The 25620-nt window shown below is 46.5% G+C and overlaps 1 protein-coding gene across 1 annotated transcript; it reads right to left on the bottom strand.

Annotated features, from left to right (window-relative positions):
- Positions 1-196: 196 nt before the first annotated feature.
- DNAAF1 (dynein axonemal assembly factor 1) lies at positions 197-25511 on the bottom strand (the record flags this gene model as incomplete). The annotated part of the gene is made up of 12 exons (XM_079759828.1): positions 197-543; positions 1404-1764; positions 2671-2727; positions 4596-4705; positions 7878-8144; positions 12909-13075; positions 16288-16409; positions 19315-19481; positions 19623-19844; positions 21398-21489; positions 22293-22428; positions 25376-25511. The coding sequence occupies 12 exons, from the start codon at positions 25509-25511 to the stop codon at positions 440-442; spliced, it is 1941 nt and encodes a 646-aa protein (XP_079615954.1). The 3' UTR covers positions 197-439.
- Positions 25512-25620: the final 109 nt, after the last annotated feature.

Raw genomic sequence — 25620 nt, 5'->3', positions numbered from 1 at the left:
AGGAAAACACCCACCTGAGATTTCACAGGACTCGGATCTGCTCCAGATTAATCACACGTGGAGAGAGGAATGGCCTTATCTTGGGGTATCTGATGAAATGGCTCACGTCACTCGCGCAGATACTGAATAATTTGACAACACATTACTTCACGTGAATACTCAAATGTTTCTAATGTTTAAATGAGACATTGACGGTTGTACAACTTATACCACAAGTAACGGGGGAAATGAGTTATGCTTTGAGAACAAGGAACATGGTGCTGCCCAACACTGCAGCGGGGGAGCATAAGGGATGAGTCGTGCAACAGTACACGCTGCAGCCCAGGCCCCAGAGCACTTTCAGGAATTGCAGGAAGGAAGGGGAGCCCAGCCCAGGGGGTGACCTGCACCTCGCTGCTGGCTCCCTGTTAGTGCAAGGGCAGAGGGGCCGCCTTGGGGTTCAGTCCAAGCCAAATTCGATGTCCTGGTCTTCCCCTGCCTCGGGCACTGCAGGCTCCTCAGGCTGCATCTCAGACTGCACCTCCTCCTTTTCAGTGCTGTTTCCTAAGAGGAAAGGCTGCTCAGTGCTCCTGGGAAATAGGGCCACCCCTTCATTTTTCCCACAGGCAGGCCTAGAGGCAGCCACGCAAGCTGGCGTCCACAGAGAAACCTGGCTCCTGAGAGTGTCGAGCAAGAGCAGGAATTGTCTAGGTTCAACAGACGCCCTGATTTGTGTTCCCAAGGCAGTTGCTGAATAAATACCCACCAGTTTGTGATCAGTAAGCACCGGCCAGCACCCCCACAACTGCATCTCCCTGGTCACAGGCTCGGGCCCCAGGACCAGGCCAGGCTAATATGTCAGATTGTGGCTTCATTTGTGCCACCCAGTCAGCTGCTCAACACTGTCCCTGCCTGGACAACCTCCCTTCCCGCCCAGCACTGTCTTCGCCCATCCTGCCCGATTCTGGACCTTCACCATGGAGGGGCCACAGTCAGGCCACACTCCCAGCTGTAGTGTCACCGGTCCCCTCCTTCCCTTAGAAGTCGTGGTCTGGAAAGGCTGGGGATGGGGATGGTGAGGAAAGGTGAAAACAGGCTCCCCAACCCCATCTGCACCTGCTGAACATGACTGCCAAGATCTACATGCCCCTAAGGAGCCTGGAAATGCCACCCGCCTGGGAATGCCTTGGCTCCGCAGCTTCTCGGCCCAGGCCAGCAACCGAAAAGGGGTAGCTTCAAAGAGGCATAGAGTTAGGAATGTGATCACAGCCACTTCCTGTTCAGTTGAGAGTGACCCTCTCCAAGAACACGGGATTGTGGCAAAGGCCTGTGGGCTATCTCCCACAGGGTTGGAGTGGGCAACAGTTCATCTCCTCGCTGACAAAGCTGTCAGCCCTGCGCTTTTGAGAGTTGGGCAGCATTACCTGGAGGAGAGGCCGAAGGTAGGTCATCGTACCCGTCACTGGAAGGGGGTGGTGCAGCGTCCCTTTTGCAGGTTGGGGGTGTCGGTGGTTGGTCCGAAGGCTCGTCATTGTTGAGCTCCTGAATCAGCGGGCGTGAGGACTTGGTGTCCCTACTTTGGGTCTCCAAGTCCCTCTCTGCTGCTGCGTTAAATATGCGTGTAAAGGGCGCCTCAGCCTTCTTGGCAGTGTCCTTGGAGATTGCGAATATGTTTGAAAGGGTGTGTGTGGACGTGCTTTCCAGCACGGGGAGTGAGGTGTAGTCCAGTTCAGGATCACTGTCGTCACTCAAGCCCGAGATGGTTGTGATCTTTGGAAAGCACATCTGTTTTTAAAAAAGATGTCTTTGAACATTTCTGCTGTCACTGGAATCACTCTAAAATGCCCAGTGCTAATTCCACTTTTATCCAGCACAAAATACTCGATTGCCACAGAAAGGGCCACGGGAGCAGAGTCCCGCCCCTTGGAAAGTTGGGTCTCTGGATGGACATTCTTAGCCAACTATTTTGAGCCCCCAAGTCATGGTGAGCTCTACAACCATGTCCACATTTCCTTCTCATCCTCTGATGGTCTCCACGCTGCCCACTCTGTTCCGGCTACACCCACACCCTCCCAGGGCCCTGAATGGGCTCATCTCTGAGTCTTGGCCTCTGACACACCTAACCCCACCACCCAGGCTTAGCCCCCTAGAGGTCAGGCCCCATGGGAACTGTGTCTCGTGTCTGGTCCCTTCCTCAGTGATGAGGTCCTACACAAATTCCATCTTATCCTTCCTTTCCTCTCCCGTGGGGCCAGGACCTGGCACACACAGGCTCTCAGTAACGCTAAAGGGAGGAGAGTCAGGTCAGATTGGGAGATCTCCCCATTGTGCCTTATACACGCCTCCTTCCCCACTTCTCTCCTTCTCTCGCTATGTATTGCTGTAGTAGTGCTATATAAGGTGGACATAGAAGTACGTCAGAAGAGCAGAAAAATGTCAGGGAGCACATAGTTATTAAAGATCAGTAATGAAATATGTTCAAGAAAACCCCAGTGGTTAATAAAACCTTAAAAGAAGGGGGGCAACGGCCAAGAGCTGCATTTCCTTTTGAAAGGTGAAAATAGAGCAGGTGTGCAATGATTTAAGCACAGAAAGCATCTTACTTTTGAATTAAAGTGATATGCTTTGTAAATGGCAAGACCGGGAGGGAAAGTGGAATTATGCTGATTTGGGGAAAACCTGTGTTATAACCTTGTCCTTGTCTTCCAAAGATTCGCCTGGATCAACATCTTCCAAGTCGGGCAGGTCCTGAAAGAGCAAATGAGCCCGTGTCACCAGGAGGGCATACCCACTCTGAACGCTGGTAGGTGAGGCGGGTGCAGCCACATAGTGCAGTGAACCTGAGTCAGGTGCAAGCAAAGCATGGAGGGCAAGTGGGGAATGACCAACGCCTCAGGCAGCCCCGTGCACGCTCACAAAACACACTTGTGTGGCTACTTCAAGTATGGGGACCTGATCCATGAATGAGATTTACAAGGTGTGACATGTTTGAAGAATTTCCACATCTTTCTTCACTCGACTTTGTCATTAGAGATACAGCCAGGTTATGACGGAGCCCAAACCGAGTGCACCTGCTATGTACAAATTAGTCTCAGGGCTCTGCTGTAAAAAGAGTATATTTTGGACCTCCCCCAAACTAGAAGGGCTTTTGTGTTTTGTGTTGTGTTGTGTTGTGTTTCTGGTGTCTTTATCTCTAGCAACCGGTCCAGCATGTGAGGCAGGCAGCACCGTGTGTTGCATTCCTGAACTCTGGAGCCAGACTGCGCCTGGGCTGGTATTCTCCTCTACTGTTGCCTAGCCGTGTAGCCATGGGCAGGTTGCTTAACCTCTCTGTTCCTCAATTTCCTCATCTGTAAAATAGGGATGAGAATAGTACCTATCTCTCAGAGTTACTGGAAGGGTAAATCAGTCAATACAAGATGTATTTAGAGCAGTGCCAGATAAATGGTAAGAACAGTAAGTGTTAGCTATTAGTTGCCCTGTATACAGTCGGTTCTCAAATGCTAGAGATTAATGCCCAGTTTTGTTTCTTAGTATACATCGGCTCAGAAAACTAGAAACCCACTAGGTTTGTCTTATTGAGCCACGTGCAGCTGTGCAGTTAGAAATGAAACACAGCTTAGGAATGTATCAAGAGAATGGGCAGGGGGCAAAGCTGTGCCCAGGGGTTTAAACGGAGGAGCTCACTCGTGGGCAGAGAAGCATGCTGTCCTTCCGGGTGAGCACAGCGAGCACCAGTATATAGTAGCCTTGGGGAGCTTGAAAATTGGCTTCTGGAGGAGGGAGAGGAGCCCCACCTGGATTCCATGTTCTTTCCCAGGCAATCTTGAGACCATGTAACAGGTCTCCCTAACACTTGTGCAGTGGGCGGGGCGTGTGCCCTGAGGGACAGGCAGTCCAAGAGGGTGAGGCAGGTGTGAGGCTAAAGGCTCAAGAAATGCCTCCCCACTACTTGCCCCACCAAACTCCAGTTCCTGGCGGGGAGGGGAAGGGGGGAGGGCGGGTGACAAAATGTGTGTGTTTTCATGGTGCTCATTCCTTGGGCCGGAGCATTTGAGACTTATCAGAACAGAGCTTCGGGAAAGAGAGGGTTCATGAGGCTGAGATAATCAGAAGGTCAGACTGCCCCTCACTGAACAGGCATCAGGGGATCGGACACTGGACAACCAGCCACATCATAAGCTGGAGCAGCCACAGGACAGGAAGATGGCATCAGCCACTAGCTGGGCAGCTGTCCAAGGAGATTAGAGGCGCTGATGATAAATGTAACTTCCTCAGCCATTATGTATAAGGCTAGCTGGACGGAATGGCTTTGCAGTGTAACTTCTCTGGGGAAAACAAATCAAGGGAAATCATTTGGGCCAGCACTTCTCAGTCTTGAATGTGCAATGTGTGAACTCCCTAGGGAAGATCTTTTTAAAATGCAGATTCAAATCAGTAGGTCTGGGTGGGGCCTGGGATTCTGCATTCTAACCAGCTCCCAGGCGGTGCTAAGCCTGCTGGTCGGTCCAAGGACCACACTTAGGGGAGTGGGAATTTTGAAGGGTTTGTAGCTGATCACCTGCTTCACTGGCTGTAAAACAGATACTTATCTCCACAGGCAACTATTTACATACAGCGATGAAGAGCTTCTCCTCTATCTTCAGCGTGATGGTTTCCAAATCTCCATGTTCAACAGGCTCGGTACCCAAAGCATTCTCGGTGGCCACACTCTGGGGAGCTGATTCTAAGGAACAACAATAAAGAGTTATTAATCTTGGAGTTAGTTTTATACGCAGCAGTCAGAGCGACAAGGCCAAGGTCAAGGTGGATTTCAAGAGCAGAGGAAAGACAAAACCTTGGTCTGAAAGGCCAGCCCCTGTGACCGAAGCTGAGAGAATCCCCAGATGAGGAGAGGGTATGTCTAGGAAAGGGAAGTGAAAAGGAGAGAGCTGCCCCCTGCTGGAGCCTGGAGATGACTCGATGAGATGGAAGTGCCAGCCAGGAATCAATGCAGAATAAATACACAGGAACCTTGGAAGAGGCGAGATTGATGGGCAATGAGAAAGGCAATAGCATCAGAGGCCAACTGGGGAGCCAGAGCAGAGGCAAGCTGGAGAGGCAAGTTTCATAGCCCTGTCTAAAAGGGCTGAACCCACCACCCTCTTGGACTGCCTGTCCCTCAGGGCACACCCCCCACCCGTGTTAGGGAGACCTGTTACATGGTCTCAAGATTGCCTGGGAATAGCCGAAAGCGGTTTGGCTCAGTGGATAGAGCGTCGGTCTGCGGACTCAAGGGTCCCAGGTTCGATTCCGGTCAAGGGCATGTACCTTGGTTGCGGGCACATCCCCAGTAGGGGGTGTGCAGGAGGCAGCTGGTCGATGTTTCTCTCTCATTGATGTTTCTAGCTCTCTATCCCTCTCCCTTCCTCTCTGTAAAAAATCAATTAAAAAAAAAAAAAGATTGCCTGGGAATAAACATGGAATCCAGGCGGGGCTCCTCTTCCTCTCCAGGGGCAGAGGAAGGCTACTATATTTTTGGGCCCTGCTCTCTGCTTTCTCGTCAATCTCATGGCTTCAGTCATTACATTAAAGACTAATGGCCCGACTTTCTCATTACACATAGGTCCCATGTGTCCACCTGAGCACTAGCTATGTCCAGCTGGATTTGAAGAGCCACTTTGGGACGCCAGGTTAGGATGAAACAAGGAAGCAGGTCGAGGGCTCCGTGGTGGCTGCTGTGGATGACCCCAGGCTCACAACATGGCTCCACCATTTCCTTGCTTTGCAACTTGGAGCGAGTTACTTCACCTCTCTGAGCCTCAGTTTCCAGCCCCCCCCCCCCCCAAAAAAAAATGCAGTCATGGTCATAGCACCTGGCTCCTAAGGTGGTTCAGAAGATTAAACAAGCCGGCCTGTGAAGCTGTGGCCTTGACCGAGTGAGTGCCCAAACGTGTGGGATAAATAAAGAACTGGCTTTTGTCTTAACTGCTAATTACAGATGCTGCAGTTAGCCCACTCCTTTTGAAATGTATCCTTTGTTCGGTGAGGCAAAGGCTGGCTTCACGCACAGAAAACTCTGCCGCTAGGCTAGGCACCGTTTCACTGTGAAAAATCACAGGCCGGGCAGTGATGACGCAGGAGTATGTGTACGACAACACCTAAATCTGCCGTTCTAGGCCTCCCCCAGACAGTGGGGACCTTTGTTTGGGGGGAACGTCTATTCTGGGCCAGACCCGCCAAAGTCCCCAAACAGACCTCCAGTACTGCACAGGCTGGGGACAGAATGACCCGTCCCTCAAGGCCCTGTGGACTGGACAAGTTCCAGGTCTGGCTCAACCTTACTGACACCACAGCAATAGGATGGCATCCCAGACGAGTCTTGGGTTTATCTGGTAGTCGGAAGGGCCCGGGGATCTTGGCTAGAACCTGCCAGGGGTTCCTTTCCTTAGACTTGCATCACACACGATGTAGCCAGAGCATATGGCTACTGAGTGCTTGAATGTGGCCAGTACTCCTGAGGAACTGTATTTTACATTTTATTTCATTGTACTTTCAATTAAATTTAAAAGCTGAAGCAGTAGAAAACAACCCCCTTCTATTAGTAGGACTTCCTTTCACTTTAACCGTTGAAAAGTTAGCATTTGAATTACAATGTGCTGTGTAAGTGTCAAAAACATATTGGACTTGGAGACCTAGTGCTCCCCAAAAGTAAAGTATCTCATAAATAATGTTATATTGATTTAAATTACTATATCTTAGATATAATGGGTTAAATAAACTATATTGTTAGTGTTTCGCCCATTTCTTTTTACTTTGTCTAATGTGACTACTAGGAAATGTAGTCACGGCTCCTGTTACACGTCTATGAACAGCACTGCTGTAGATAACGGGACAACGTGTGTACTTTATCTTATAGAAACAGCAACCAGCAGCGGAAACCTGCCCTGATCCCACAGATGCATGACTCAGAGGCTGCGATTCTGGGAGTGCTGCCCCGAGCCAGCATCTGGATTGTTCTGATCACATTGTAATGGGATAGCAAGAAGCTAGGAATATTCCTGGGCTAGTGGAATAGGGCAGTGGTCGGCAAACTCATTAGTCAACAGAGCCAAATATCAACAGTACAACGATTGAAATTTCTTTTGAGAGCCACATTTTTTAAACTTGAACTTCTTCTAACGCCACTTCTTCAAAATAGACTCGCCCAGGCCGTGGTATTTTGTGGAAGAGCCACACTCAAGGGGCCAGAGAGCCGCATGTGGCTCGCGAGCCGCAGTTTGCCAACCACGGGAATAGGGAAACTGAGACAAGAAAATTAAACAAGGCCAAACAGTTTGGGCAGCTTGCAGCCAGCTTGCAGTAAGACCTTATCATCCTCACCAAGGACATGAGAATAAATGGTTAATACCTGCCCTCCCTAACCAGAGAATACAGAGCTTAAATCACCCTGGAACTGCTAAGGTGGGGGTGGGGGGGTGGGGGGAGAGCTTATCTCCCTCACTGAACAAAGAAGTCAGCAGTCTCAGGACTTGCCAGGTGTTCTCATAAATTCTGGGAAAAGCCACAACAACGTAAAAGGGGACCTTGAAATCTAGTCTGTGCCCAAGATATCCAGCAGAGGAACCTTGAAACCTTTAGACAGAAGGGTATAAACCCCTTGAACCCACACCAAGTTCACACTCAGATTAGCTGAGCGCCCACCTGTGCATTATGCCAGGTGTATTTTGATAAATTTGCTTGCCTTGATTCTTTAATAAATTTGCTTGCTTTGCTTCATTAACACATTAGCTTGTTTTACTACTGCGCTGCTGTCACTCTTTGGAATTCTTTCTCATGAGCATGACAAGAACCTTTGACTCAGGGGGCTGTCTAGTAACATCTTTTCTGGTGTTTCTGGTGTCCTATAACAACATTACCTTCCAAGGTAGCTACAAGCGTTGCTGGCTCGGGGGGCTCGGCTGGGAGCACCCCCTCTGGGTCCTGGTCTTCAATCTCTGTGTTGACATCTGCAGGCCGCTCCTCTAACACATTCACCTTTTCTGGGAAGAGCTCATCCTTGGCCTCAAAGCTTGTCTTGACAAACAGCTCCATTTTCTGCTGCCTTTCCCCATCCTCATGAGGCTCTTCCTTCCCTTTCTCATCGGCATCCACGTCCTCATTCTTGTCTGGCACTGGCACCTCCCCTGGACAACAGAAGTCCAAAGGTGAACTGGGAAATGTCCTGGGAGGACAGGGTGTCTGCACGTCTCCTGGGGACATGCAGTGAACTGCTGAGAGTGAGCCCAGGAAACCGCCAGGGACCAGTAAAGAGTTGCCTGCAGGGTGTTCATGGTTTTCTTGATTGCTAAATAGAGCTGAATGTCTATGAGCGAGATCACTTAGCTCAGCCATCCAACGGAATAGGACACAGGCATTAAGGAAAGAGTGCAGGAGGTTCTTAGGAGATGCACGCGGAAGTACATGGATTTAAGGGTCACTGTGTCTGCCTTTACTTTCAAATGGTTCATCAGAACAGAAAAATGTGTGTGTGTGTGTGTGTGTGTGTGTGTATGTGTGTGTGTGTAAATGTTAAAAACCATCTGACCTAAAGATACAATATAGCTGTTCACTTTACTATTCTTCAAGCTTTTATGGAAAAAAAAAAATCTACATTAAAAAGTTGAGAAAAGAAAAAAATAACATGCTGTAGGAGAGAGTATATTTTATGGAAAATATATTATGCTAATTCAAACGAGTAGGCAGAAAGCAATATAATTATGCAATTTTCTATAAAACACATATGTTACATGCCTGGGGGGAAGCCAGGAACTACCCACACTAGGTACTGAGTGATTCTTGCTGAGATTGTGTTGTTCTTGTGCTTTTCTTCATGTAGTGCACTCACATTTTGTAATTACATGAAAAACAATACATGCCATTTAGAAACATACATGGAGACTCTTGCTCTTCTACTGGGCATAGGACAAGGAAGGGGCTGCTTACTCGTTAAGGTGCTCCGAGCACCATCCCCAGGGTCCCGCAGGCTTGCCCAGGGGCTGGGCCGGGACACACCCAGGACTCACTCACTTGTTAAAAGCCTCCACCAAATGCTGGCCAGGGGCATTTGGTGTGGGCAGGGGGCGCTGAGCCCTGGACTAGGGGCAGTAGGTTGGGTGGGCCAGGGAGGGGGGTTCATTTACACCAAACCTAAGAGCGGATAGAATCTTGAAATGAGGGTAAGGGTGAAGGCAAGGCAGGGAGAGGATCCAGCATCTTAGAAGAGAGTCTGTGGGGGCCAAGAACATTTCCCAGGCCTACCCTGGTCCCACCAAGCCAGGAGTAGGGTGGTCCTGAATCTTTCAAGGGTCTAGCATGTTTCATACAATCATCCAGCTAAACAGAGGGAAAATGATCTGGGAGGCAGTGCAGTCAGCCACCCTTCAAAAGGGACAGAATTGAATTGTCAAGGTGAAGCCGTAAAAAGGAATGTAGCGCTAATCATGCTACAATGTGCAGGAACCTCAGAAACATCATGCTAAGTGAAAGAAGCCAGAGAGAAACCAAGATGGCGGCATAAGGTAAACACCTAACTGTTGCCTACCACAACTATTTTGAAACTACAATTGGAAAACAGAGTGCACACGGTCTAGAACCACCGGAAAGCTGGCAGAGTGGAAAACCTACAACTAGAGAAAAAAAAGAGAGGGGGACGCTGAGCCTCAGGAGCTGTGGAGGTGCGGAGATCCGTGAGCGCAGAAAGGGCGGGCGGCTGAATATGCGGCAGGCTTGCTCGCAGTGCAGCGCGCGGAGAGGGAGGGCAGCAGACGCTGCGTGGCTAGCTTTCTCGTTTGGGAGAAAAACAAAACCTCCCGACTGCACTGAAATCCAGCTGCGGTCAGGGAGAAACTGGTCTGTTTGGCAGCGGACAAGGCTCAAAAGCTGCCTTCTCTCAGAGGCGCGCAGCCATTGATTAGGGCACGGAGAAACCGACCCTCTTAGGGCTGCGCGGACGGAAACCAAGTTTGTCTGCGCCATTCTGAGACTCCGCCCCATCCAAGCTGAGCACAGCCCTCCCAGTGACTGGATTTCTCGTTCGGGAGAAAAACAAAACCTCCGGTCTGCACTGAAATCCAGCCCCATCTGGGGAGAAACTGGTCTGTTAGGCAGCGGGAGAGGCTCGAAAGCTGCCTTCTCTCAGAGGCGCGCAGCCATTAATTTGGGCACGGAGAAACCGCCCCTCTTAGGGCGGAGCAGACGGGAAACCAAAGCTTGTCTGCGCCACCCTGAGACTCTGCCCCATCCAAGCTGAGCACAGAAGCTCTCCCAGCGGAGACACTGCTGATCCTCACAGCCAACTGGCTTGGAGATCAATTCCCGCCAGTGATACCAACAATCCCAACCACTCTGAACTCCAGTTTCTGGGGACACACGGGGGACCCAGATGCCTACGGGACTCTCGGCCATCGGTCGGAGAGTGAGAGTGACTTTTCTGTCGGTGTGGACAACACCAGATTTCAACCACTCTCATAAGGGACACATTCAAGAGGCAGACTCAGTGAGCACCAAAGCCCTACTGTGTCTCCAGAACAGCAATTCTTCCGTTATAGACACAGCAGGCCCTCACAACCAATTGGACCGGAGGTCAATTCCTCCCAGTGTACCAACAGCAATCAGGGCTTTTAACTACACCAAGACTTTCCACTCAGCCCACAAAGGGGAGTACCAAGAGCGACCACCTAGGGTGATTGGGGAAGCTGAGCTACCGGCCCCTATAGGTCACCGACCACACAAAGCCACTCCATCAACATAGGGAGGCAGCCAAAAGGTGGAGACATCAAAGTATGTCACAAGTAGGAGAGATAGATGAAGGCAAACTAATGGACGACACAGTGTTCAGAACCATATTTATAAGGTTACTCAAGAATCTTCTAAAAACCGCTGAGAAACTTGAAGAGACCTTCAAGGACCTTAATGAGAATACCAAAAAAATGGAAAAGGACCAGTCAGAAATTATGCATACATTGTCTGAAATAAAGAATATACAGAGTAGACCACCGCACCCGAAGAGTCAAACCAAAGATCTGGAATATGAGGAAGAAAAAAACACCCAACCAGAGAGGCGGAAAGAAAGAAGAATCCAAAAGTGTGAGGATAACATAAGGAGCCTCCGGGATGGCTTTAAGAGTACCAATATCCGAATTTTTGGGGTGCCAGAAGAGAGAGAGCAAGATACTGAAAACCTATTTGAAGAAATAATGACAGAAAACTTCCCCCACCTGGTGAAAGAAATAGACTTACAAGTTCAGGAAGCGCACAGAACCCCAAACAAGAGGAATCCAAAGAGGACCACACCAAGACACATCATAATTAAAATGCCAAGGGCAAAAGACAAAGAGAGAATCTTACAAGCAGCAAGAGAAAAACAGTTAGTTACCTACAAGGGAGCACCCATACGACTGTCAGCTGATTTCTCAACAGAAACTATGCAGGCCAGACGGGAATGGCAAGAAATATTCAAAGTGATGAATAGCAAGAACCTACAACCAAGACTACTCTACCCAGCAAAGTTATCATTCAGAATTGAAGGGCAGATAAAGAGCTTCACAGATAAGAAAAAGCTAAAGGAGTTCATCACCACCAAACCAGTATTATATGAAATGCTGAAAGGTATTCTTTAAAAAGAGGAAAAAGAAGAAAAAAGTAAAGATAAAAATTATGAACAACAAATATCTATCAACAAGTGATTCTAAAAATCAAGTGAATTCAAAATCTGAGGAACAGAATAAACTGGTGAACATAATAGAATCAGAGGCATAGAATGGGAGTGGATTGATAATTCTCAGGGGGAAAGGGGTGTCTGTGTGGGGGGTATGGGAAGAGACTGGACAAAAATCATACACCTATGGATAAGGACAACGGCGGGGGGGGGGGGGGGGGGGAGGGAACCGGGTGATGGGGAGATATGGGGGGAAAAAAGGAGAAACAATTGTAATAATCTGAACAATAAAGATTTATTTTAAAAAAAAGTTAAACGAAACAATGACAAGAAAAAAAAAAGAAAGAAAGAAGCCAGGTGCAAAAGGCTACATGCGGTATGGTTTCATGGATATGAAATGTCTGGACAGATGGGTGGCTGTCAGGGGCTGGGGGAGAGGGGAGTAGGAATCACTTCTAATGGGTTCAGGGTTTTATTCTGAGGTGAAGAAAATGTTCTGGAACTAGACAGAGGAGCTGGCTGTGCAACATTGTGAATGTACTAAATGCCATTTTTAAATGGTTAATTTTGGCCCTGACGGGATTACTCAGTTGGTTAGAGTGTTGTCCTGGCACGCCAAGGTTGCAGGTTCCATCTCCGGTCAGGGCACATACAAGAATCAACCAATGAATGCATAAATAAATGGAACAATAAATTGATATATCTATATCTATATATCTCTCTCAAATAAATCAATAAAAAAATTTTAAATGCCTAATTTGATGTTATGTGAATTTCAACTCAGTTTTTAAAAAGGTGATTCGCACAGAAGGTCTGTCCAACACTGGGGCAGCAGCTCTCTGCACTTACCCTACAACCCCCCCCCCCCACCGCCCCCACCAAGCTCATGCCCTCCTAAGGCTTCCATGACAGACAGACGTCTTCATAGCCCGGGACTTCCTGTCACCTGCCCAGTTAAGGCAGTCATAGAAAACTCATACATCATTTAATTTGGAAAACTGGGGCTAGTTTAACAAATTGAGTTTTAATCACTAAAAGTGGTTTGAAACTGCACATGAATGGTGGGGTTTTTCACTGCCCCAGGCGGGGGTGGGGGGGTGGGGGGAGAACAAGTGCAGATGGATCAGCAGGTCTGTGAGTAAATGGTCAAAAATCCACCACCCCCAAATCCCAGCGATGAAAGACTGCGAGTCGGACAGCACGGATTGCCAATCTCAGCAGAGCTCCGGGCCGTCTCGGGGTGGACGCATACCTTTCTCTTGGCTCTCCATCTGCCGCTTCCTCTCCTCGGCCCGCCGCTTGATCCTCGCCAAGGCTTCGATGCTGTCTGTGATCTTCTTCCGCTCCCGGTTCTCCCACTGCTGTCTCTCCTCTTTCTCGGCCTCGTACCCTCCCCTAGCCCAGGCCTCTGCACAAGCTCTGTTTAGAGGATTTGAAAAAGAAGCGGAAATCAGCGAGGTTTGAATTTTCATAGGTTCAGGGCAAATTCAAAACACTGTTTCACCAAACTCGTTTATTTTCCCCAAAGTCACACCAAAGCCACATGGGACCTGTGACCATAGGACAGAAGTTAACATATGTACATTTTAATCCTTAAAGTCGAATGGTTTGCCAGCCTTCTAGATAGGATGCCAAAGCACAATTGACAGAAGAAAAAAGAGAGAGATTGGTCTCCATCAACATTAAAATGTTTGTAATGTAAAGAATACCACAAATAAAGTAAAACCACCACCCACGGAACATGAGAAGATATTTGCAAATCAGATACCTGATAGGGACTTGTACCTAGGATATATAAAGAAACTTACAGCTCATTAATACAAAGATAACACAATTTTAAAATGGTCAAAGGTTGCCTTGGTTGGTGTGGCTCAGTTGGTTGGAGCGCGGTCCCATGCACCAAAAGGTTGTGGGTTCGATTCCCGATCAGGGCACATATGGGAGGCAACCAATTGATGTTTCTCTCTCACATTGATCATTGATGTTCTCTCTCTCTCTCTCTCTCTCTCTCTCTCTCTCCCTCTCCTCCCTCCTTTTCTGTAAAATCAATTTAAAAAAAAACCATAACCTTGGGCGAGGATTTAAATCAATCAATAAACAAATAATAACAATTGGCAAAAGTTAAAAGAATGAGAAGATAAAACACTGACTGGGAGAAAATATTTGCAAGAAAGATAACTGAATAATGACTTGTATCCAAAACATACAAAGAACTATTAAACTTTGAAACTTAAAAAAAAGGGGGACAGGCCTAAAGATCTGGACACCTCACCAAAAAAGATATATAGATGACGAATAAGCATGTCCATATCATATGAGATTAGAAAAACACAAATTAAAAGGAGATACCGCCACACACCTATTACAATAGCTAAAATCCAAAACACGGTCAGCACCAAATGCTGGTGGGGATGTGGAGCAACAGCTGCTCTCGTTCACCGCTGGTGGGCATGCAAGATGGCGCAGCCCCTGGGGAAGACAGTTTGGAAATGACGACGCTCCACATAGTTTACCATATAATCCAGCAATCCTCCTCCCACGTGTTTACCCCTGTGAGCTGAGAACAAATGTCCACACAATCCTGTACACACAAATTCATAGCAGCACTAGTCACAAGAGCCCAAAAATGGAAACGACCCCCGTGGCCATTAACTGATGGATATGTAAAAGGTGGCCCATCCAAATAGAATATTATCTTCCAGTATTATTTTGGAATGAATTAATGACACCTGCTACAATGTGGGTGAACCTTGAAAACATTATTGCCATGTGAAAAAAGCCAATCGAAAAAGGCCACATGGTGTATGATTCCATTTCCAGGAAATGCCTAAAATAGGCACATCTACAGAGATAGAAAGTAGATTTGTGATTGCCAAGAGCTTGGAGAGGGGGAATGGGGAATGACTGCTAATGGATAAGGGTTCCTTTTTAGGGGAATGAAAATATTCTAGATTCAATTGTGGTGGTGACACAACTGTGTGAATATACTCAAAGCCACCAAATTGTACACTTTAAATGGATGAACTGTTCTAGGGGCTGGGGTTACAGCAGTAACATAGGATTTGATATTGCTCTCTGTTAGAGCTGCCCTTGTATGGGGAAAGACAGACCCTTAACAAGGGAACCAGCAGGTCAAAGGCTGCTGTGTCCTAAGGAAAGAAACCAGGCTGAAGACACACCAGGAGGAAAGGTGCTATTAGACAGGGTTGTGGGTCATGGGAGATGTTAATAAGATCCCAGGCAAGCAGGCACCTGCCAACACCTGTGATGCGGGTCCCAGGCAGAGGGAAGAGCAAGTGCCCAACAGGACCAGCTGGGAGTGGTGGCGATAGGACTCAAACGCAGGTGGGCTGACTCCGGAACTGGAGTCACGCTACACTGTTCAGGGGGCGGGATCTCACTGTGAAGGTTTGTCCCGCACCCCTGTTTACACTCTCCGCTGGTCAGTGCTACTTCAGGGTGGGGCTGAGAATCCTCACAACAGCTGAGCCCATCGGTTCCCTCCTGTGCGCCCAGTACCTGCTCAAGTCCCAGGTGTTACTCACAGGTACTCACGCGGACCCTGTGGTCGGTAATGTCCCCGTTTTCCAGAGGAGGAACAGGAGGCTCGGGAGGTTAGTGAGCGCACCTAAGGGGACAATGACTCTTGGCTGCAGAGCTGGGCTTCCAAGTCTGCACGCGGGCTCCACTCGGTGTCCCCCATCACCCCCAGGGCTGGGGGCTGGGGAACTGGGCACATCTCTGCCCAACTCCCCAGAAGCAGGTCTTCTTGTTGTCTCATCTAATTGGAGTGGAGGCTCTCACTTCTACTTGAAATACTTGTTGGTTTGACTTACATTTATGAGTTTAAAAACATTTCACCAGCTACATTTCTTTTAAAATGTCGTGTCATTCAAAATTCAGATGGCACTTCCCTCTAGCTGTCCATTTGACTGAGGTTTTATTCTAAGTTAGAATGAATAGTGATCTCAGTTAAAAACACAGGTGACAGGGGTGACAATCTACATGGCAGTCCTGAATTTATTATTCTTCATATAAAAAGAGCTCTTAGGAGTCAATCAGAAAAATCCCTCCCAGAATAAAGGAAACTGGGAGGAAGCCAGGAATGGAATGCTCCTAGAGGAGGCAACATCAGTGTCTGACAAAGATGGTAAATGTAACCAACCTCGTCAGTTGTCTAAAAATACAAATTTAAAAGGAGACACCATCTTCACTCATCAATTCACCTGGCAAAGATTCCCTTTACATGGCAATGTCTGGTGACGCTGTAAGTTGTTACAAACTTTCTAGAAAACAATTAAAAATATAAGCACTTTAAAAAAGGCTCAGACCACATTCTTTGATCCAATAATACAACTCCTTGAATTCCATTTTAAGGAAATAATCAGAAATGAGGCCAGAGACTTATATGCAACTATATTTATCAAAGGATTATAAAAAAACACACCTATGAATAAATGCTCAAAAATAGAGAATTTTCTATTATAAATAATTATGTAACTATTAAACCTATTTCCAAGGAATTTAATGATGGGTGAAAATGCTCAAAAGTCACAATTTTTAAGAAGTTTAATAAGCATGTGTAACTATTACATATTAACATGTGATCACAAGGCTTTTCTCTTCCTTACCTGTCCTTTGGAAAAACTGGTCTGTCATCCAGGAATGTTAAGTGTTTTAGTCGAATGGTGACTGTCCTTCGATAGTTAGGGATGTTCCTAATAACTGGGTTTCCCATCAAATTCAGGACACGCTGTAAGCAAACAGGCAGAACCGAATTAATTGCTAAAAAGTGGATGTGGTTTTAATATTTTATATGTGCTGTGCTCTAAGAATGAACAAAAAGGAAGTGCCAACATTATGTCCTGCTGACTGTATTAGCGAAGCCAGGGCGTGTCGTCGTTGTTGTGCCATCAGAACTGTCCTGATTAACGGGCAGCCCTTTCTTTTCTTGAACTTCAGATCCTCAGTCTCAGGGTCCTTCCAGAACAATATTATAAAACATTTCCTAAGCCCCTTTCCAAGAGTGGTGACTACATTAGCTTTGCTCACACAGTCTCTTCCACTGAAATTTATCTCAGTCTAATTGATTGTTTTTCTCCTTCCCAGCCAGGGCCCATTTTAAGAAACGTACACAGCGGCTAGACAGATAAGGAGCAGTGAATAAGGGGACGGGATGGAAAGTGCCCACTTATTTACTGCGAGGGCCTTGCTCGACAGGCCTACAGGTCTCCGGGATGTCATGTTGGGACCACGAGAGAGAAGGAAATGTGCAGTGACAGCATGCCATCCCCATCCTTAAAGACGGTCACCTTCTCTTCTGCCCATGAAACTCAAAGAAGGTAAATAGGTAAGGAGAACCTATTAAAATTGCTTAATTTGATGAGTGAACCATTTAAAATTGCTTAAATTGATGAAATATTTTTCATATCTAAAGTGGGTTTTGTTGGAGAAAGTAAATACTAGTTAGTTTAGCCTTTCCCCAACTTCATTCTCATACTGCCTTCACGTTCTTGTCATATTCCAAGTGACCTCTCCTGTGGGAGTGGGGTGGTGGGAGCAGTATGCTCCAGCTGCATGGGGTGCAGATATTTTGAACCAATCCTAACACAAACTATAAGGCAGACTGCTTTTCTTATGGGCCTCATATATTGAAGTCCTAACCCCCAGCACCTTAGAATGTGACTGTATTTGGAGATAGGGTCTTTCAAGAGGTCAACTAAGATGAAATGAGGCCACAGCGATGGTCCTAATCCAATATGACTGGATCCTTATAAAAAGAAGAGACTGGGACACAGACATGCACAGAGGAAAGACCATGTGAGGTCACGGGGAGAAGACACCAAAGAGAGAGGCCTCAGAATGAAACTAACCCTGCTGACACCTTAATCTTGAACTTCCAACCTCTAAAATCATGAGAAAATAAATTTCTGTTGTTTAAGCCCCCAAGTCCACGATAATCTGTTATGGCAGCTAAGTGAGAAAAAATATTATAATGTAATACAGCTTTATATTAACACCATGTGCTAGTAATTCTAAACTAGTTCTTTTTAATAGTCCCCTCTGTAATTATTCCTGACCTATTTTTCTTTTAATTGACTCGCCTTTTCCAGACTTACCCATGCCCTAAGCAGTAAGCAGTGAGCTCGAGGGCTTTCTGAGCTACTTTAAATATTTTTCCTAGTACACATGGCAACGCATACACCCCAAAAAGCAAGGGAGCCATCAAAGGCCACTGAGGTTGAGTCAAAAGGACACAGGTGCTACCTGGTCAGGTTGTCCCGGGCCAGAAGATGGGACCATTTGAAGATCCAAAATTAAAATGATAGCAAGGGTTAAATCATATCAACTACTGTATATATAAATCCATGAGCTCATAACGATCCTGAAAAAGAAAAACCCTTCAATGTCACCTTTAATGGTTGCTAGGTTCTTGACTCACTTCTCTGAAAATCAATCAACCAATAAAAAAGAAGCAGACACTTTTCCCGCTTTTTCTGTACGAACTGTATAGTATTAGGGAACCACTAGTTGATGAGGGAAGGTTCTTCTTTGTAGAAGCATCCCAGCTAATAAAAAAGGCAGAAGGAATAAGGGAAGTAGAAAATGACCATCGCGGACTCCTGATGAAGTAGCGCGTCTAGGCAATGCCCATCAGCGGCTGCTGAGACAATCGGGAGAAAGACCGATGGGGACTGTATAATGGCTCGGTCAGGCTGACAATACATGAACCCATTAATCAATATTAAAATTACAAAAAGAGAAGCCATCAGACATGCCATGCCCCATGATGCGATGCAACAGCACACCCAAGGTTAAATATTGAATCTGGATATGATGACGCCTCTGGCTCCATTATCATTCTCCAAGAAATACTGGGTACAGCAGTACATGTTAAACAACACCACGAGGATGCGATCCACCAAGCCCAGAATGTGGCCCATGGCAGGGGAAGGAGCCGGTTTCTTTGACAGAGTAATGGGTTGGGGGTGGGGGAAACAGGGAAAGGAAACAGTGAGAAGTGAGAGATCAGGAGATTTGAGAGACAAATAATCCAAACGTGATGCATGGTTCTGGTTTGGATTTGAACAACCCAATGGTCAAAATGCATTTTTGAGACAAATGGGAAAAAATGAACATGGCCTGCATTTTAAATGTAGTTATTACATTATTTTAGATATAATAACAGTACTTTGTGCTAAAAAAAAAAAAAAAAAAGGTCCTTATCTGTCAGAGATACACACTAAAATATTTGTGGGTGAAATGATATAGCTTCTGGCGTTTAAGATACTCCAGCTAAAAACACAAAGAAGGAAAGAATGCGGCCGGGCCAGCATGGCTCAGTGGTTGAGGATCGACCTATGAACCAGGAGGTCTTGGCTCCATCCTGGGCACATGCCTTGGTTGTGGGCTCGATCCCCAGTAGGGGGCATGCAGGAGACAGCGGTGATTTTCTCTCATCATTGATGTTTATATCTCTTTCTTCCTCTCCCTTCCTCTCTGAAATCAATCAATAAAAATAGTAAAAAAAAAAAAAAAAAGGAAGAAAAAAGTGTGAAAGGAGAGAGGGAAAAGGGAAAGGAGGGCGGGAAGGATGGAGAGGAGAAGAGATTTAACATCTAAAGAACATTAAGGTATGCAAGGTTGGTGTGTTTTACCAAATCAGGCATGCTCTCCAGGATGCTCAGGATCTCTGGGTCACTCAGCCGATTGTGGGAAAGATCAAGGACGCAAAGTTTCAGGCACTCCTTCAGGTGCCGGATGTCTTCCGCCGTCTCCAGGTGATTGTGGGCTATCTGGAGCGTGCTCAGGACTGGCAGACAGGCTGGAAGGCGAGGTCAGCAGAAGTAAACAACAATGGTACAAAACGGTTTCTTGCCCACAAGTATACAACTTTAGAACCCCCCCACAGGGAAAGCGGTGGACATAATGGCATTTGGAAAGACCCTGCGTGGGGCGTCCTCACAGAGGTTTTCAATGGTCTTGATGTAATTGTTGCTGAGGTTCAGAGCATCCAGTTTCTGCAGAGGTTCTAGGTTCTCGATTTTATGAAGCAAGTTCATTTGCAAGAAGAGGCAACGCAATTCGGTTTGGGCCTCCAGGTTCTCGATTTTCTGTATTCCATTGGACTCCAGCCAGAGACAGCGCAGGCCCGTGTACTCTTCCAAGTTCTCGATGCGATCGAAACCTGGCGAGAAGGGGGTGTCCATTAAGCTCCTCCATGCACATAGGAGACGCAGGCGTCGCCCTTGTTTTTGCCTCCCTGCCCAGCATCCACCCTCCTTCCTCTAAGGACAGTACTGCTACTTTGCTTTGAGGAACATCCCTCCTTGTCACCACCCCCTGGCTCTCAGAGTCGTGATGATTCACGCTGGGCTGGCCATGCTTAGACACACGGGGCAACGTAGATGAATCCTGGGGTGGGGTGTGGCTGGCTCCACTGGGAAAAGGCAGTCTTTACGTTGGAGTGGCCGGCTTGGCAAGGGGAGCCGGGCACTGCAGCAGCCACCTTCATGGCTGGGAGTGGGCGGAGGTGAGGGATGAGTTGCCCGAAATGGGTCAGAGGGGAGCAGGGCCAAGAAAAGGAGAGAGAGATCCTGGTGAAGACACATTACGAGCACCAGGATGTGGCTAAGCCTGAAGCTAGTGCAAACTGTGGGTCTTGTTTTCATTCATTTTTCAGTTTGATGAGCCCAATTGAAGATTAGCAAAACAAACAGCAGTCAGCTTGAGTGTGACCTCCTGAGAGAGTGAGCAAAGAACCACCCAGCTAAGTCATGCCCAGATTCCTGGCCCCCGGAAACATGTGAGATGATGAATTGAAGTTGCTAAGTTTGGGGATAAGTTGTTAACATGGGCACATCTCTCCCCAGCTTTCTACCTCTCTGACTCCTTCTACTTGGTCCAACCTACTGGGTCCCCTTCTTCTTCCTTCCTCTTAAATATTGGTCCCCTGGGACCTGTCCCCCCCCCCCCCCCCCCCCCCGAAGCACAGAGAGTTTTGGAGGGGACAATGTGGAGGTGAGGAAACTAGCTGGGGGTTGTTCCAAACAGTGAAGGCATTTGCGCTGCGGGGGCCCTTGGTGATCCTCCCTGGCCCGCACTCCTCACAGTGGCTGCACCATCCCCCAGGACACCAAAGGCACCTTTGCCCACCCATCTCTGTGTGTCTCTAGAACTGAGCAACGCCAGGCACACAGGAAGCCCTCAGTACATTTACTGAGTAACACGGAGGTCTGATGAGGCCGGTGGGCCATCCCCAATTCAGCCCTGCCTGGGAGTTATCACTCTTGAGCAATGCAAGGAACATCCCTGTCTCTGAACCCAAAGTTAGGTTTATAGAAGATACTGGAACCAACCCTGAGCCCTTGGGGATGCCTCTAGTTATACCTCTCCATTCTGAGAGGCACCCCCTGACCCTCACCCTTTGTTTTCCGTGCCAGTCTTCGATCCTGCACACCATCTCTCTCCCAAACCCAACTAGCTTCTGGCTTGAAAAAAATTATTAAGTCTTTGGAAAACTTAAAAGATATCCATGTGTTTCCTTTGTATCCATAGAACCCGTGGGCCCTTTATAAACTCTAAGGTAAGACTTTTTCTTCAAAGAAATATTATTGCGTTTCCATAAATCTCCACTGAACCCTCTGAAATTTCTACTGAAATGTAATTTGAGAACGCCAGAGGATCCCTGCAGGTAATTGTTCATGCCTCCAGCGTCTCTCCGCCTCTCCCAAGCTTTACCTTTAAAGTGTAAATACAGCGTATCGTTCAGCGCTGGGGTGATGTACAGCTTGTGCTGCTTGCAGAGCTTCTGCAGGAAGTGTTTAGTCATTCTGTTAAATGGGAAACACGGACAAGCCACTTATCTGAGTTTATCAGCTCTGGAACATATTCCAAAAATTGTTTACCACATCCATGCCTTCCCCCAAATCCACAACATCCTGTAAGCCTGATAGCTATTTTAAGTTTTTTTTTTTTTTTGTATAGCTTTCAAGGCCTCATCTAATATTACTTTCAGCATTCTTAAAAACTGAAACATGTGCTCTAATAAAAATACTTTTAATATTGTGTCATCCATGACTACTGATGTTTCTTTCTCCAGGTCTGGCATTAAAGTCTGATAGATCGTGGTTAGTTGTGCCCCAGAGGCAGGCCATCCTGACTCCAGCACTACAGATATTGCGCTATTTAATCGCCATGAGTCTCATTTTCTTTCTCCTCTTCCTTTTCCTCCCCTCCTCCTCCTCCTCCTCCTCACCCAAGGATATTTTTTCCCACTGATTTTTTTTTTTTTTACCCAGAGAGAGTGGAAGGAAGGAAGGTAGGGAGTGTGGGAGGAAGAGAGAGTGAGAGCGGGAGCGACAGCCAGAGAGAAATCGATGTGAGAGAGACACATCAATTGGTTACCACCCGCATGCACCCCGCCCAGGGACCAGGGATCGAACCTGCAACCCAGGTACGCGCCCATGACCAGGAATCAAGCTCGAGACCCTTCAGTGCAAGGGCCAATGCTCTAACCACTGAGCAACATGGACCAGGGCTGAGCCTTATTTTCTTACCTGAACAATGGGGTGATTACACCATCTCTCTTACTTGGGAACTGTGTGCTATAAGTGACAGCACCGTGCCCACATACCTGGGGCCATGATCTTCCTTGTCATTTCTTTGGTGTGCTAAGCAACCGTCTGACCAACTGTCACCGCTTTGTTTCTGCTCACTTTTGTAGGATGTGTCAGAAGGACCCGCACATGTTTCCTTAGGATCATTAATTTCTGTAAAATTAAGTGATTGGGTCTATGGAGATCAAGAAATGTATTTAAAAGTTCTCCCAATTTCAACATCATTAATAACTGTCTGCTTACAGTATGGAACACTAGTGCTCATTAAATGTATAACAATCTTTAAAGGATCGTGGAATATTTGCTTCTAGGTAGGTCCTCGGTAAAAGCTCTTATACAGATGAACAAGGAGACATGTACAAAGATATTCATTTCTGCATTATTTGTAACAGCCCAAAACTGTTAACAGTGCAAATGTCCATCCATAGGAACTAGTTAAAATAAAACAATGGATTATTATTCTGCCTTGCAAATAATGCACTGCAGTTAGTTACATCACCAGTATGGTTTAATTCTCAGAAACATCTGCGGAATGAAAAAAAAGCAAGTTTAATAATAAGCACAGAATACCACTATATAAATTAAAAACACACAAACCAATGCTATGCATTAAGAACATTACACACACACACACACATATAGTAGAGGGAGGGAGAGAGAGAGAGAGGTATTAAATTAAGGAATCCATACAAAATTCTGGAGAAGGGGATAAAGGAATGAGACTAGGATTGGGGGCTGGTAATGTCAATCTGAAATATATAGAGACAGAAGATGATTTGACTTTGGGTGGTGGGCACACAATGCAATATACAGATCATGTATTATAGAATCATATATCATGTCTTATAGAATTGTTTACTTGAAGCCTATATGATCTTATTAAACAATGTCCCCTCAATTAATTTAATGAAAATTATCTGAGCCCAGCTGGGTGTGGCTCAGCAGTTGAGAGTTGACCCAGGAACCAAGAGTTCACCGGTTCAATTCCCGGTCAGGGCATATACCCATGTTGCAGGCTCGATTCCCAGTATGGGGCGTGCAGGAGGCAGCCAATCAATGATTCTCTTTCATCATTGATGTTTCTATCTCTCTCTTCCTTTCCCTTCCTCTCTGAAATCATTAAAAATATATTTTAAAAAAGAAAATTATCTGAGTTTTTTTTAATTTAAAAAGACTTTAAGTGAATTGATAAAAATATTAATCATTTTCAGTTCCTAGTGGTAATAATACATGAGTGTTTGGTATAATGTTCTCTGTAATTTTTAAAAAGTTCTCAAAAGAAAAAATATAAAAAGTAACAAACATAAAAAGTAACAAAAATAGTGGAAATGAGCACATTCAAATGAGCACTTAATATTTTTAAAGGCCAATCAAAATTGGCCAGTTCAAATACACTTAATCTTAAGGGTCGCTGGCTTCTACTGTGTGTTTGTGAAGTCTATTGAATGAGGACCTATCCTCCACGCATGGGACTGGGTCTCACACTTCCCCATTTCCCACTGCATACAATGCTTAGCCACAATAAAACATCAGATAAAGGTTTGTGAAATAAAGAATACATAATTGCTTGATTATATTAATAACAAGAGCTATGATTTATTAATGACCCACTGTTATGACAGAACCTCTAATTATAATTATCCTTGTAATAATATCTCTGCTTGCAGATAAGGAGACTGCTTCACAGAGAGATTAAGATCTGGGCCAAGAGCCATAAAGCTGGTCAGTTGCAGAGCTGCAATATGAAGCCACTCACGTGGCTTGCCACAGAGCAACATGGCTTTCCAACAGCTCCTTGTACAGGGCTTGCCTGGACAGTTGATGCTCAAGATATACACTGAGTGGCCAGATTATTATGATCTCTGAACGCATAATAATCTGGCCACTCAGTGTATATCCTATATAATAAAAGGCTAATATGCAAATTGTCCCCTCGACCAGAAGTTCGACTAGCAGGCAGGCCGGCCAACTGCCCAAGTCCCCTCCCCCTGGCCAGGCTGGCTGTACCCCACATATATATGCCACATATATATCACCCCATATATATATATATACACACACACACACACACATACACACTGAGTGGCCAGACTATTATGTGTTCAGAGATCATAATAATCTGGCCACTCAGGGTATTTGTTGACTGGGTTCAAAAAATGAAACAAGCCGAAACCGGTTTGGCTCAGTGGATAGAGCGTCAGCCTTCTGACTGAGAGGTCCCAGGTTCGATTCCCATCAAAGGGCACGTACCTTGGTTGCGGGCACATCCCCAGTAGGGGGTGTGCAGGAGGCAGCTGATCGATGTTTCTCTCTCATCGATGTTTCTAACTTTCTATCCCTCTCCCTTCCTCTCTGTAAAATATCAATAAAATATATTTTTAAAAAAAGAATTGGGATAATTAAAAAAAATGAAACAAGCTTTGTGCAGTAGCAATATCTTAGCCAATGAGGTTTATCTGAGACACGATTATTGGAAAAAAGAAACATAAATCAAGTGGTCTCTTTATCTAGTCACTAATAGGTTTCCCTGAGGGCCCCAACCCAAGAGAGAGCAGAGGCTGAAACCTGTTTTCTCTGCCCATTCTGGGAAACTGGCAAGGAGTCGCCTGCTAACCCCAGAACCGTCAGCTCTTGGTTCACTGGTTCTATCATGAGCCAGGCACTGGAATGGACACTGTGAGTTCAATTAAGATGTCCTGCTCTGGCATCTTTTGATCTTAAATGGTGATAGCAATGAAGGGATACATTCAAAACACAAAAAGTTAGGAGGGGAGAGAATGGTATGTTGGGTAAGGACTTGGGCTCTGGCGTCAGATTGTCGCCTGAGTCTATTCTGTTATTCTGACTGAGGGTAATCTGTTTGAAGCAAGTTTTATAAACTCTTTAAGTCCCAGTTTTCCTCATCTGTATGAAATGGGGAAAGGAGTGCCTATTGCAGAGGGCGGGTGTATGGCTTAAATGCAGTGAATGCTTGGCACGCATCCTTTAATAAGTGTGAGCTGCTATTACTATTATTGTTATTGCTGGCTGTAAAGATCAGGTATGTGGTGTTGGGCGCAGCCCGTCGCCCCCCTCTCCTCCCTGGAGCAGCGGTCAGCACCTTCCTTGCGGCTTCCTTGGCCTGCGTTCCCGTGGTCACCCGCAGACTCCTCCACGCCAGGCACCGCAGCCGGTTCCTGCGTGCAGTCCTGTTTCTCTCCCTCGTCCGCCGTGGGCTCCAAGACCTCGGGGTGCATGTCTATTCCGGAAACACCGAACACCCCGTAGCAATGGGCAGTCCCGTTTGACCGGGTCGCTACGGCCCCAGCTGGACCTGAGAGGTCCGGCTTTCCTTCCCCGCCTGCA

This window comes from Cnephaeus nilssonii (assembly GCF_951640355.1).
Source record: "Cnephaeus nilssonii genome assembly, chromosome: 20".
Taxonomy (NCBI): Eukaryota; Metazoa; Chordata; class Mammalia; order Chiroptera; family Vespertilionidae; genus Cnephaeus; species Cnephaeus nilssonii.
Note: the sequence above shows the minus strand (reverse complement) of the source record. Positions and strands in the feature narration are given on the sequence as shown.